The 15,138-nt window shown below is 40.3% G+C and overlaps 1 protein-coding gene across 10 annotated transcripts in view; it reads right to left on the bottom strand.

Annotated features, from left to right (window-relative positions):
• usp9 (ubiquitin specific peptidase 9) overlaps positions 1-15,138 on the bottom strand; it is a 67,018-nt gene that overhangs the window by 17,788 nt on the left and 34,092 nt on the right. For all 10 annotated transcript variants that reach the window (XM_086091284.1, XM_086091283.1, XM_086091290.1 and 7 more), the window contains exons 13-25: positions 14,920-15,056; positions 10,590-10,723; positions 10,424-10,514; positions 10,224-10,337; positions 9,917-10,145; positions 7,008-7,103; positions 6,698-6,909; positions 6,368-6,608; positions 5,122-5,271; positions 4,897-5,017; positions 4,141-4,271; positions 1,959-2,237; positions 1,740-1,865 (exon numbers count right to left, since the gene is read on the bottom strand). In XM_086091284.1, the coding sequence (XP_085947410.1) occupies positions 1,740-1,865; positions 1,959-2,237; positions 4,141-4,271; positions 4,897-5,017; positions 5,122-5,271; positions 6,368-6,608; positions 6,698-6,909; positions 7,008-7,103; positions 9,917-10,145; positions 10,224-10,337; positions 10,424-10,514; positions 10,590-10,723; positions 14,920-15,056 (2,061 nt within the window). The remainder of the gene's footprint in view (positions 1-1,739; positions 1,866-1,958; positions 2,238-4,140; positions 4,272-4,896; positions 5,018-5,121; positions 5,272-6,367; positions 6,609-6,697; positions 6,910-7,007; positions 7,104-9,916; positions 10,146-10,223; positions 10,338-10,423; positions 10,515-10,589; positions 10,724-14,919; positions 15,057-15,138) is intronic.

Genomic DNA, 15,138 nt, shown 5'->3' on the forward strand with positions numbered 1-15,138 from the left:
CAATGTGACAGTAGGGTCAGGAAGCGAGGTATAACCACCTGTTGGCCCAGCTTGCTGTTCAGAGACAGCTGGGAATTGATTGAAACTGTTACTTTTCATTTGGAGGATGAGCACTCTGGATAATTTGCTGAACGTGTGCAACCGTAGCTGCTTTGGACTCTTGGTCAATGCGCTACCGATAAGCAGCATTGACAGTCCATTCATATGTAAGTCCGTGTGTGCCGTCGAGTCGCGCATGGAATGACGTCATGTAACTTCGGCCTTCGGAGGACCGAGCCTTGTGAATTTGGACACAGGGTTTTCTCAATTGTTTCACATGAATCCTCTATTTCTTGTGCTAATGTTCATATCACTCATTTCTTAGTTCTACCGGCATTGTTGGGGTCTTGTTTGAAGATATAGACATGTAGACAACAAATGTCCGTTAAAACCACAATAAACTTGACCTTGATTAATTTTAATTTGACCATACCGACATGCTCAAGCAAGGTGTGTCCTCTAATTAGCATCACAGGTGTATAAACTTACGCACTCATTTGGCCTATTTAAAGGTTGAGAAGTAGTCGCTGTGAGGATTGGTGACATGCTTTGTACCACACTGAACATAGAATACAGAATGTGAAGGAGCAAGGTGGCTCAGGACATTAGAAATACATTTATATAAAAGCATATTAAAGTTAAGGCTATAAGACCATCTCCAAGCAGCTTCATGTTCCTGTGACTACAGTTGCACATATTCAGAAATTTAACATCCCCTGGAGTATAGGCAACTTCTCTGGAGGTGGCCAAAACTACCTCCAAAGAAATGAATTGTGAATTCCAAAATCAAGGTACATCAGTGACCACCTGCCATTGTTTGAGTCAAAGTGGACATTACGGGGAGACAACCATTAAGGAGTCAGGACACCACAGTTGAAATAAAATCATTAAAAAACAGAAACAAAACAAACTGCCTGTTGACAGATGGAAAAATGAAGCATACCAAGAAAGGAACACTATGAAACATGGACAAGGCAGTGTTATTCTCTGGAGCCGCGTTTCTGGCACATGTCTGGAATCTGTGGATGGTAAAATTAAACTGACTATCAAGGTATCTAGAGAGAAATATGCTGCCCAGTGTCAGTTTGGTCTTAGCTGCAGGTCTTGCAACAGCATAATAACCCAAAACACAGTGAAAAACACCCAAGAATTGGGACTATTCTGTGGCCTTCTATGAGCCCTGACCTAAATCCTATTTAACACCTGTGGAAGGTGCTGAAACATGCCATCTGGAGTCTTCAAACCTTAGACAACTGGAAGAGTTTGCTCATGAAGAGTGGATGGCCCAACATACCTACTGAGAGGTGCAGATTAGTCTCATTGAAATTTACAAAAATTGATTGCAGTAATTGCCTCAGTATTTTTTAAGTTAAGGGCACCATCATTTTTGTCCAGTGCATTTTGAAAAATTCTGTTCAACCATAATTCTAAAGCTATTTTTATGATTATTTTTCTTTCATTACCAAAGGTGACAACAATTTTGTCCACCTGTGAACTGTTGTATGTGTAACGAGTTATTGGTATTTTTACCCTGACAAATGATACTTATGCAGAGCCGAAGGTTTCCTTAATTCATTTGAGCATGACATGTCTTTGAGGCTTCTTTACAAGGATCCTCAAATTAAGAACATTTAAGTATCTGTGTATGTTCAGATTTCAACCCCCCTACAGAATGTATTCATTCGATTCTTTGCAGTTACCTCATCAGAAATCTGTTGCGCCAGTCGGATGGCTACATTGCGCAGCATACATTCTGAGGCAGGATTTGGGATGTTTTGCAGGGCGTTCTGCAGCACCAGAGCCTGATCGTGAGTGGCCTGATTAATCTGTTGTGAATTAGAGAGTTGAGAAAGATTATGATTAGTAAATTTTCAATAAAATGTTTAGGAACCATTTATGATCCCAATCTGTAGGTTTACCGGGGAAACAGGGATATTTCCCTCAGCGTTGGGCTGGCAGGCCTCTGCCACAGCTTTCACATGTCCAAATCCTACGGCAGTGAGGAGGAGTTTGGCGATTTTCAGTGCATTGAGGTAAGCCCCGCGCCGCGTCTCCATGTCGGCTGATGGCAGGAAGTTGTTCCGTGTGAGCATGCTCAACACAAGCGGCAAGCCACCGCTCTTCAGGAAGTTGTACTGGAAGTCACTAGCATCCTCGCCCAGAGTGGCGCTGGCCGGCATCAACAAAGCATACACAACCTGGAACACAGGCAAGAACAGTGAAAACGGGCAGGAAGCCTACAGCCAATCTGGTATATAGAGCAATTTTGAAAACGAACTGTTTTAAAAAGCTCTAAAAACATTTAAACCACAAAAGCTTAAAAGCTGCGACCGCTCTGCTCATGCTCTGGTTCTGACATTATTGCATCGTGATGTCGTTTACGCACGTTCAGAATGACAGCATCTCCTCTGCGACAGGAGAAATTGCTTCAGTACTTGGAACTTATCTTTTAATCAAGATGTTGCTTTAATGTAAGTGTCAAAACTATCACGACTACTGTGCTTAATAGATGAATGAACCCCAGTCTTGATAAATCACGTGATATTTACATTGATCTCTGTGCATTCCATGGCTGTAACACGGCTGATCTGATTTAGATAGTGGAGCATGTAAACGGCATATCGAAATGTATCACGTCACAGGTAAACAGGTGACCACTGATAGTCATTCGGAATAATTTCCCACTGATAGTCATTCGGAATAATTTCAATCGGACTGACAAAACAAATTACATGTAAACCCAGCTATTGTGAGAGCTGTGAAGAAACACCCAAAGACAACAGTCGGTGACAACACTACCAACCTACACAGGGCAGGCGTGAAGGTATCACAATCCAGTGTTCAAAGAAGACAGTTAATATAAAGGCAGTGTTTCCCACAGATTTGAAATCTACTTGTGGGTGGACTCGGGTGGGTGTTCTAAGTCCTGCTACTTGCGTCTCCTCTAACCTCATGATCCACAAGTGAGTGACGGCGAACTAATGTTAGATGCAGTATATCTGGTCGCAACACTTTTTAAAATATATATATAAATATTTTTTTTATTTATTTATTACATTTTCTTGAAATCTACTTGGGTGGTGGCCAATTTAATTGGGTGGCCCGACCAAGTATTAACATGGTGTGGGAAACACTGAAAAGCCATACTAGATGCGAACCATTCATAAGAAAAATGACCGCAAGGCTAGATTGCATTTAGAGTACCAATGTGATGCAAACGCTAAAGTATGGAGAAAGAAAGGATCTGCATGTGATCCAAAACAAGCTCATCTGTGAAGCATGGTGGGAGTATTGTCATAGATTGGGCTTGCATGGCTGTGTCTGGAAGGGGCTTGCATGGCTGTGTCTGGAAGAGGCTCACTCGTCTTTATAGAAGATGTAACTCATGATTGCAGCAGCAGAATAAATTCTGAAGTCTACAAATCCATTTTGTCTGGCAAATCACAGAAAAACACATCCAAACTTATCATGAGAAGCTTCAACAAGACAATGACCTAAAACGCACTGCAAACACAACAAGACTTTAACATAGGCAAAAAGTCTAAGGTCTTAGGACTGGCCAAGTAAATCACTGGACCTTAACCCAATAGAGCATGCATTTTATTTCCTCAAGAGGAGACGTAAGAAATTCTCAGAAACAAACTAACTACAAAAGAGGCTGGAGAAAAACCTCTCAAAGCATTTCAAAAAAAGAATGCAAGAGTCTGGTGAAGTCAAAAGGTGGGAGGCTTGGTGCAGTTATTTCAAGTAAGGGTTATGCCACCAAGTATTGAATAGTTTTTGTATTTTAAATAAATGTTTAATTCAGTAATGTGTGCTCCAATTCTTGTTCGCTATGGTAATGGAGATGATTACAGACAAGGTTAGACAGGAATCTGCATGGACTATGATGTTCGCAGATGACATTGTGATCTGTAGTGAGCAGTAAACAGGTGGAGGAGAAGCTACAGGTGTGAAGGTTTGCCGTAGCAAGATGGAGTAGCTGTGTGTGAATGGTGGCATTGCAAATGGACCAAATAATATTAATGCTCCAAAAAAAAAAAAAGAGACGGGGGTGCACACTTTTTCATACCACTTTTTGTAATTTATATAGAGTTGTACCTCAATGAGGTAGAGCACTTGTGAGGGTGACGGGCCAAAGAAGCGAGAGTCCAGTGAAGGGCTGAGGCTGTTTTCCCCGAGCTTGGCATGGTCTAAACACACAGCACGCAGATTCTCCACAGTAGTGTTATCTGTAAGAAGTACAAAAAATAATAAATAAGCAGTGTAGCAGTTATGCTGCGGTCAGACAGATGCAAACTGGATGTTTCTGGCAGCGTGTTTCCATATAAAGTCAATGCAGTCTGCACAGTCACAGCAACTGTGTGCAGTGCAATGCATTTGAAGCGTAAATTTTGCTCCTTCGCCCATGGCAGACTGAAGTGAACTTTTGGAGGTGTCGTGTCGGCGACGGCCAATGAGGATCGAGAATGTACTCTGTCACATGCAGTGTGTGAGACTGAGGTATACAACACAGCCAGTGTACAAAAGCGGCCAGAAACAAGCCAAAAGAGGAGCAGGCTTGAAGAATGGGGAGTGAGTTGGTTTATTTATATGATGAGTGTATTGCTTGTTTACAGCTGTTGAACTGTAAACAAAAATAGCATTTAGAAGCCAACACAACCACCGGTCACAAGACTGACTAGCAATGTTGAAACTTTTTTTTCCTCGCTCAAAGCAAGCCTGGTGTGGTTACCCTGCAAACTAAAGCACCTGAACCATGCAGGGCTATCGTGCTACGTCTGAACCTAGTATTAGGTTTTATGCTTCCCTGAACTGAAAAGACAGCCTTATAATGAAAGCACATTAAACATGTACCTGGGGGCATGAGTTTCATGAGAACTCTGGCTCCGTCTCTAAGTAGGGGCATGTTAAGTTGGCAACCCAGGTCAGCCACCTGCCACAGGAAGGAGATGTAACGTAGGTGCAGCGACATGATCTGCAAAACAGGACGTTACTCAGAGAGACGTTGTTCAAACACCATGACATTCAAACATCAACTTGTGATGAAACTCTTCATAAAGTGACCATATACAAACTCACCACACCAGGAAGACAACTCTCCACTTCAGGGTTGGGCCCATCGCCGTAGTGGTTGCCATGGTTACCAGGTGAACCAGTGGAAGAGTCGGACGAGCTGTCCGGGCTGGAGGGCATGTTGGTGCTCACCTGAGTTAGCTTGGCCGTGATCAGCTAAAGGAGGATGACAAAATTACCAACACTGTTCTATTGTAACATATGAAATCTCATATTGCAACTGGCCTAATGGACAACTCCCTTTTTCCATTCAAAACAGTGCACAGGTATTCACTAATTTCCTGCTGAACCCATTGGACCACTGTTGCCAACTAAAAAAGCAGCACCTACACCTATGTGATGACAGTGTCTTCAACAATTAACGTAGTAGACTGACGTGATCGTCCCACAATGTTGTGTGGGTCCAGTCTGCCTTAACTCTTGAGATTTTGCTCCATTTATTAAAACCTCTCTAATAACTCTTACTCTCCACCACAGATCTTTTAAAGGGGAGCAAAACCCACAAAATTCGACTTCATTTTATTTTATGCAACAATACATTTCAAGTGCCAGCAGTAGTCAAAACAAGGGACTCTTAATACTGCGTTTGTGGAATAAGCACAATCTTGGGAAAAAACTTAGAGTACGAAAGGGGCGAAGTGTCATCACAATTAATATAGCTTGTCGCGTAACATTTAAGTAAACATTCAAAAAAAGTGTTAGTTAGTGAACAATAGATTGGTAGAAAGTAGTGCAGTGAAACAAACTTCTCTTTTCTACCTTTCACAAGTTGTAACAAACTAGTCATGTGGAAAGGCTCGAAACATTTTATGAAGCTAGTCAATCTACTTTCTGTCACTATCCATCCATCCCCCATAAGTGTTACAGCTTCCCTCATGCAAACTTAAATCTATCTATCCATCCATCTGCATCTGTCTGTCTAGCAATTCAGCATAGTGCCCAGGGGTTGGCATGTCTCCTGCACAGTTGTTGCATTTTGGATTTGAATTGCAGGTGCTCAGGCTCCCTCCAGCATTCCAAATCCATGCCAGACAAATATATATCATACTGATTTTTTCGTTATTTTTTTTCAACATATTTGATATTGGAGTAATCCAGAGGTGATTAAAAGTATTCAAGTTACATGACTGATATTATGGTATTTGGATTACGTTACTAACAATTTTTTTTTAACAGGTAATTAGTAACTGTATTGAATACATTTTTAAAGAAACCCTGGGCGTTATAATACAAAATGAAATATGAAAGTTACCGTTTTGTCTTTCAAGTTAAGCTGTCCAATCAGCTTCCTGTCATCAGCAGGGTCGACCATCTCCCCTCCGATGAAGAGCTCTATCTTGGTATGTGCAGCATTCGCTTTGATGCGGTTTAGGATTCCACGTCGCACTGAGCCAATTGTGTCGTTGGTGTGCGACCAGATATCCAGGTCGTCCACCTGGCGCCCCTGGTTGGGGAAGCGCACGATTAACGTGATATGCTTTCCTCGAAATGCCCTGAAAAAGAAATGAAAACATTTAGGAATACAGCCTAAAAAAAAACAACAAACTCAAAATTACTGAAAAGTTGAGCCGAGTAATTTCACCTCGACATGGGCAGGATGGTCCTCTCTTCATGGTAGTCACTGTCACATTCATTTATGTACTCCTTGAGCACAGTGAGAACTCGCACCATGCGGATTGCCTCCTGGCGGGCACAGTTGATGCTATCTTTGTCTCCATCCAACACACACAGGGTGTCATATGACGCTTTCAGACGGTCAAAACACGACTGGATAAAATCTTCATGAATTTCCACCTGCGAGCATATCATAATGTCATGTACCTTGTCATTGCAGAAGACAAGTAGATGACCTCTAACCTGATAAATAGCAGGTTTGGAGTTCTATCAATTACCTGGTTGACTTGTAATTTTGGTCCAAGATTGGTGTAAATCTCTTTCAGCAGGTCTATGGCTCTGCTGGCAATGTCATCACTTCCTTGAATTACCACCTGAGACACAATCAATTCAATATAATGAATATTAAAATGCATGTCTTCGTCAAAGGAGGGACAAATATTCCCCAATACTTTCCAAAGACTACAACATTGAACAGTCAAAAGTTACGTACACAAGTATGACACCAGTATATCCTACAAGCATTATGGCAGAGGTGGGATTAAGTCACATATGCGACCTGCTGAATAAAGGACCCACATGTCACAACACTTAGTTTTGTGTAATAGAAAAATTTATTTGGTGGTTGAAAATTTCAATTCAGCAATTTCTTCAAAAATACCCACTTTGAAGAAAAATAAGTGCAGAATGAATAACATTAAAATTGCTGCAACCTTGTCAATTTTTTTTGCAGTTGATCCAATTTAGTGTTGCACGGGATACCGGTACCAGTACCGTACCTTGATGTTTTGGCGTCAAAAACGGCTCTGTATCATTTTTTCTTAGTACCAGTACTTTAAAAAATAAATACGAGACAGCCCACCAACTCCGTTTTAAAGGCACGTACACATACACGCATGGTCGCCAGTCTACCGATATGTGGAAAACGCCTTAAGTAAGCGACACGCCTCTTTCAGGGTGTGTGCGAGAGGGCGCAGGAAGATGGCTTCACGCACTGAAGCGCTCGCTGGACATGCACTCCTCGTTGAGAAGCATGAAAGCTCTAATTAAGCTTATTAAGTGTAGCGCTTGCTGGCCGACCACTCTTCGTTGAAAAGTATGACGTGCTAATTAAGGCTCCACGGGAGCGCGCAAGCAGAGTGGAAGCCACGCGACAGCATTGGCATTGCCTACGCATGTTTTCAATAAACACATGAAGAACACGTGCGGTTTTAAATTTTCAGTTTTAGAAACGTTTTGTAACAAGAGCAAATGTTTTTTGCGGAGAAGCAGAAGAAAAAGCAGCAATCATTCCTGCAGTGTGCTCAAGGTGCGTTCAATGAACAGGCACCGAGTAGGAAATCACAGTTATGCATAGAAAAAGCTCATACGACAGAGCAACAGACCCAGGTTGTGACGCATTTTTGACACTTCCCTTAAAAATAAGTGGAGTGTGAATTATTTTGTAGTATTTGATTACGCATTCGACTAATTGGGAGCGAAATAGAGAAGAGCAGAGAAATGCCCGCACACTCAAGCAACGTTACATTGAGTCGTTGGAGTGCCACTGTATTGCCAATATTTAAAACTGATGACATCCAATGCAGTACTTCAAAAATATGGCATGCAATGTGAAAGCACTTACAGTATAAACATAAATATATACAGTATGTACATAAATTAACATGTATACATCCCAATATTTTAAATTAATAGTAAATATAAATAATTTGAAGTTCTTTTGTCAGTTTTAATTTAGCTGCTTTTGCTGATGTTTTAGAGTTTTGTCGAGGTACCGTTTCAGTACCGGTATCGAGGTATTTTATGCAGGTATAGTATCGAAGTCAAAATTTTGGTATCGTGACAACATTAATCCAATTTATTATACATCATTTTAAAGGCAATTAAGTGTAGAATTAGAATATAGCAACGTGACAAGTGGCCGCCATCTTTGTAAAATTTTCTTAAAAACACGGTGCTTCAAATACCACTAAAATCCCCTACAACAAATACATTTTGAAAAATTATTGACTGCTTACATACATGTGAGCAATCAATGTACATGCTTACATATTCTTTTGCCCACACTGCTTTTCCCACCAAATTTTTTCTATTGCACTACTTACGTTGCATTTTTGGGCAAGTGTCGGCAAATGAAACATGACAATAATTTTGACCCACTAAACAATATACAACAATTCGAACACAAAAAATGTGTGAGAAGTCTATTATTCACACATTGTTTGTTTTATTTGATTTCTTTGTGTGGAATTTGTTGATTTAAAAAAATATACTTGGAAGGTTTATAATAATAAACTTAAGTCAACTAAGCCAAAAGTGTAAGCTCTCAAATGTTTTTGAAATTATGTTTCTATCTGCTTTAGGGGTTGAGATATCAATTATTTAGTATGCATTGAGAATAGAGGTGGAACAATCATACATTTCTGGCCGATTACCGAGCTTTTAAAAAGTCTGACCGGCCAATCCAAATTTTTGCTGATTGATTTTTTTCATAACAAGCAGCATACACCTTCAAAGTTCTAATCGTATTTTAAATTATTGAACAATATCTGTGAAATAATACAAACAGGTTGTTTTAACTGCAAATGAAGTAGTTATCTGAAATAAAAAATGAAAAGCCCATTAGTCATCTCAGCAGAAGAGGACAGTGGCTGACTTTTTCAGACCTCTGAGGAGGGAGATGAGATCGGTTTATATTTAAGGGATCGGCCGATCACCGATCCCCCAAAAATAAGGAAATCGGCCGGCCGACCCCTAAGTGACAATATTGTTGAATTCCCAGGAAAAGGTCAGGTTTTCGGGGATGATTCTAAAGTCACCCATAGGTTTTAGAGGCATGTTTTGCCCGGCGCTTCAGACCTTAATGGGTTAAATGCATAACCCACATGAAGTTGCGTTCATGTTTGACCAGCTATATGAATGTTTTGAAATTTAGGTATCACAGCTTTAAGCGACACATAAGCCTCAGTGGAGTGGTGCACTCAATATGATGGATGATTAACTAGTTTTGGAGACGCACGGTTTTCCTGAGTTGTTTAGTTTTCCCAATTACCAAAGCAGACTGCGAATAGACTTGCGGAATAAAGGTTTATATCATTGACAATTTTATCAGCTTGGACCTGTGCATGCCAACAAAACATGCTAGTAAAGATACGGGGAAAAAAAGCACAAAATGAGCACTTCTCACCCTCCAGAGGTAGTCTAGGCCTATGAGTTCCAGATCGTCCATCATGTAGGCCCTACGTTTGGCCACCAGTTTTCCTTCTCTGCAGTTGACAGCCTTAAAGAACCTCTCAAAGCACTTCATGCCATTCTCTGTCAACAGGGATGGGTCCAGCTGCAGCACATTATTCTCAAAGAAGTCCTTGTTGATGTCTGGGTCCAAGTCTGGTTCATCGCCCATAAGTTTGGAGTACCTGTAATGTGGCATTTGGGATGTTGTTCGACACACTTGTGTGTGAAAAATACAAAAATCCGGGATCAGTGAATGGTACCATTTGAAGCAGGCTTCACGGTCACAGAGGAAGACTGCAGTCTCGGCCAAACACTTCCAAATCTGTTTAGCCTGAGGGGCACAGAGCCACAACTGGCCATCTTTAAGAAGGAACCTGGCAAAAACATTTGATTGTTAGTGGCAACTGGAACCAACACCACCCCCCTTTGGTAGCCTTTGAATTTCTGTGAAAATTTGTACCTCAGGAAATTAAGTCGTTCTTGCACTTCCTGGACATGGCTGTAGCGGCTTCCTGGTCGGACTATCTGAGGGTCAAACTCTGCCTGTTCTTCTGCGATCATAAAAACAAACAAAAACGATCAGTCTCTGATTACTCCACTTTCAGTATTAGCGCTCAAACGTATACCTTTGGAGAACTGCCGCATTGTCTCCATGTAGGCCGACAGGTTCTCAGCCACGAGCGTAACCAGAGCATGGTTGTTTTGCAGCTGGTTGATAAGGTCATGGCGGTAAAACACATGTGGATTCCTCTGGGTTTGACTAAAAAGTAAAAAGGAATAAAAGTAAAGGATATAGAAGAGAACATGGTCAGGACAAAAATTTAGCAATGAAGCGAGAAAGAATGAAAACCGATGGCGAGGAGGATGCCTGACGATTGGCTAATTTATCATTGGTATTCATCAGCAGCGCAGAGCAAGAAGATTTAGGAGCATTTGTTTGTAACAATATAGTAACGTATCAAAGATGCCATATCAATAGTTATTTCCTGCCTTGCATCCCAAAAGTAAAACAAAAAGAAAAAAAAACTGAAACGTGACGACAACACGGGTGTTTGTCTGCATTCTTAACTGGTATCACAACTGACAATGGCTAGGCTCAAGCTGAACTGCTGAATTCAGGAAACACGCCATTTCCTCATATCGGCAAATCCCCAATAAACTAGTGGCCAGGTGCTTCATCCACTTAAGACACAAACGCCTCCTCAAAAAGTGTCCCATCTTCCCATTAGGGGGGAATAAAAGTATGTGCAATCATCACTGTTAAAAAAAATCCTATTGTTCATACACACAGAATGTTAAATATGTTGCTAACTAAAATAGCAGCACCTATGAGACACACAAACCGTCTCAGATTAAACTGTGGAAACATGAGAAAAAAAAAATCACCCTAGAAGCATTTTTTAAAAAGCGTGCAAGTACATATAGTATGATTCAAAGATTGCTTTTGTCAATATGCGATGAAAGGGCCTTGTAAAAATTATTATTTTTTTGTTAATTTTGCAAGCCATGGCATGTTAGGCTATATATGTCTGATGTTTGCAACAAAACAATCCGCGTCAGAATTGCTAAAGAAATAAAAGTTCTAATGAATTTATTGGAGCCAAACACACGCAAGATGGGAGCCCTACCTGTGTCAGCAACAAGACAAGGCGGTATCTACTATCCATGTTAAACATAGAGCAATACTCCCTCCCCCAAGTAGCAAGCAGGCTAAGCTATCCAGCATTTGCCGCAAGGACACAGAACCGTAACTGTTACACCTCTATTTGTCACCATATTGTGGCATCTACAACCCATTGGCAAAAATTATGGAATCACCAGTGTGAGGATGTTCAGTTTAATTAATTTTGTAGAAAAAAAGTAGAGTCATGACACAAAACTAAAGTAAATTCAAATGGCAACTTTCTGGCTTTAAAAAAATACTAAAACAAATAAAGAAAAATACAGTAGGCAGTAAAAGGTACTTGTTCAGACCATTATATGGGGGGAGAAACTATGGAATCACTCCATTTTGAGGAAAAAAACAAAACACTTGAACACACCACTAGTACTTTGTTGCACCACCTCTGTCTTTTTAACAGATTGCACTCTCAAGAGGCATGGACGTAATGAGTGATAAACCGTATTCTTCATCAATCTTGCTCCAACATTCTCAGATTGCTTTTGCCAGATCAGCTTTGCAAGTTGGAGCCTTGTCTTGGACATTTTCTTCAACTTTCACCTAAGATTATCAATTGGACTGAGATCCGGACTATTTGCAGGCCATGACATTGACCTTGTGTCTTTCTTCACGGAATGTTTTTCAGTTTTTGCGTTATGGCTAGATGTATTAACTTGAAAAATGATTTAATCATCCCCAAATTTCCTTTCAAATGAGGGGATAAGAAAAACTGTCCAAAAAGTCAATGAAAACTTGTGCATTTATTGAAGATTGTTTATTCAGGCAGTCTTCATAAATCTCACTCGAACGGTACCAAACAAAAGTTCCAGCATCATCACCTTGCCCAATGCAAATTTGCAATTAATCACTGAATACAACTTTCATCGGGTCATCCACAGTCCATGATTGCTTTTCCTTAGCCCATTGTGACCTTTTTTCTATTTAGGTGTTAATGATGACTTTTGTTTAGCTTTTCAGTATGTAAATTACAATTCCTTTAGGCAGTTTCTTACAGTTAGGTCACAGACGCTGACTCTAGTTTCCTCTCACTTGTTTTGCTGTGAATTTTCTGCTTCCAAGACATACTATTTTATGTTTTATGTCTTGACAATTTGATATCTTCCTTGGTCTACCAGTAGTCTGCCTCTGCTGTTTGTAGTCCTTGGGTTGACATTTTAGATGCAGCTGAGTGAACAACCAAGATCTTTGCAACATTGTGTTATGATTTACCTCTTGCAGAAGTTTGATAACTCGTTTCAATTTAAATCTCTCGTGTTGGAGCAATGATTCATGTCAGTTCACTTGGTGCAACAGCTCTCCAAGGTATGATCATTCCTTCTTGTTAAACTGTGGACTAACAAGCAGAACTAGTCTGATGCATGTGTTAGTTACTTTTCGGAATGGATATTTACAGGGTGATTCCTAGGGGTTTTTCCCCCCTCTGAATTGAATGATTCTATATTGTTTTTCCTCCACTTGATATAAAAATGTAAAATCGCTGGCATCGGGCTAAAACCTACCTCCAAAATAGTCAACTTCAGGAAATCCCCAAAACATCATTCAATTTCAACCATTAACATTGCATCATCAAAGAGAGCAAGCCATTTTTGACACTTCAGATTTGTTAATTTGTAAAAATAACACACAGTAAAAGTAACACACACACGTATACTGACCAGAAGTATAGATCAGGGGTGGGCAAACTTGGTCCTTGAAGGCCGGATTCATGCAGGTTTTGGAGGCTTCCCTCTTAACACAAGCTGATTCCAATCAACAGGATCGTTATCAGGCTTATGCAGAGCTTGCTGATGAGTTGATCATATACCAGCTGTGTTGGAGAAGGGCAACATCCAAAACCTGCAAGACTCCGGCCCTCGAGGACCGGATTTGCCAACGACTGGTATAGATGCTGGAAAAAATATGAAATTTACAAAATTGTGACTTATGAGGTTTTGGCCCGACGCTATCAAAATGCTGCAATTTTTTTCCCCCTTAGCTTCTTTTAGCCATAAAATTGCCATTTGAAATGACTTTATTTTTGTGTCATGTCCGTGAACTGCCTTTTTTTCTTTGCTACAAATTCAAAGAACTGAACAAAACTCCTCAGACTGGTGATTACATATTTTTTTGCCAGGGATTGTATATGCAATTAGAAAGTAACCCCTTTCAAGGTTGGCGTCAATTATTCGTGGATTTTCGATATTCCCAGGTCCTATCCTATAAGTCTTTCCATTGAGTATTAATCCAGTTTCACCTGACATAGATTGAAGTATGTCGGTAACATTGTTTAACATGCATTTATATAAAGGCTTCTGTTTCATATGCAGTTGAGTAAATAAACACTATTGCGAAAATAGGGCAGTATTCATCACGGCTAAAACACTGACGCAAATATTATTTGCATGAGTCCAAACAAATTGAAAGAGGATAATGATATGCACATCAAGAGTTGTTCATGAAAAAAATCCAAAACATTAATAGGCTATGACATTGTACCCGAATAAACAGATAAACAGCCCATTTTATACTAATAATGTTACAAACGCAAAAATTGTTTCAATATTATCTGTATTAAACTGCAACCTGCGTTCTGCTGTGGCAGATAGATGACTCTCATATGGCTTTCACTGCCAATAGTGATAGGTGCAAGGCAAGAGCAAACACCACTGATATTTATGTGCTGGCATCAGGAGGTGTGGAGCTCCATCTCAAATCACCTTACGTCATTCGGTCTTGAAATGTTTAGATTTTGGGTGCTTGTCATGATGTGTGTGGTCAATAGTGCACTAAGTGATAAAGTAGATGAAAAATCAGCTACAACTAACTTAAGTGTATACTTCTGTGTGTCTTCTGTGCTGTGAAATATTTTTCGATGGACAAACCTTTTGTCGATTGGGGAAAAAAGTACCTGTACCATTCCATATGCATTTGAGGGTTAAAAAATGAATAGTTAATACAGTCATTTGAGATGGAACCCAAGAGATAATTGGCAAAAGCGGATTCATGGTAGAAATGTCCATAACATGTCAAAAAACATGTCGGAAAAGCTGATGTCGGCCGGTGGAGAAGCAGGTAGAACCCTGGTACTGGTACTCAACTTACCCCACTAAGTTCATTTGCATGTTAATTGGCATTTTCTTTCTGAAAAACAACAGGCATGCAGACTACATATTTTTGAGAGGGAACTAGACGACAAGCATTATTACAGCTAGGGAGTCTGTCTAACTGGCTAGAAGCAAAGTTTGCTTGTTTGTGCTTATATAGTTAACTGTGGTGCATGTCGGCCATGAGCTCACCTTAAGTTCTGTGGAGCTTCTCCAAAAAGGCTACAGATTTCTCGGATTTGCTTCAAGGCAGGAATCACCCATTTGTCATTGGTTCGAAGCTCCTCTATGAAACGATCAATCCACTGGATCTTCTGAGTGTCTCTATCCTGTGAATGTGAAAGGAAAACTGTCAGCACTTACTTACATACATTCCACTGCACTACAATATACATATCAACAAGTTATACA

This window comes from Leptonotus elevatus, chromosome 12 (assembly GCF_054856555.1).
Source record: "Leptonotus elevatus isolate MCC_2025b chromosome 12, RoL_Lele_1.0, whole genome shotgun sequence".
Classification (NCBI taxonomy): Eukaryota; Metazoa; Chordata; class Actinopteri; order Syngnathiformes; family Syngnathidae; genus Leptonotus; species Leptonotus elevatus.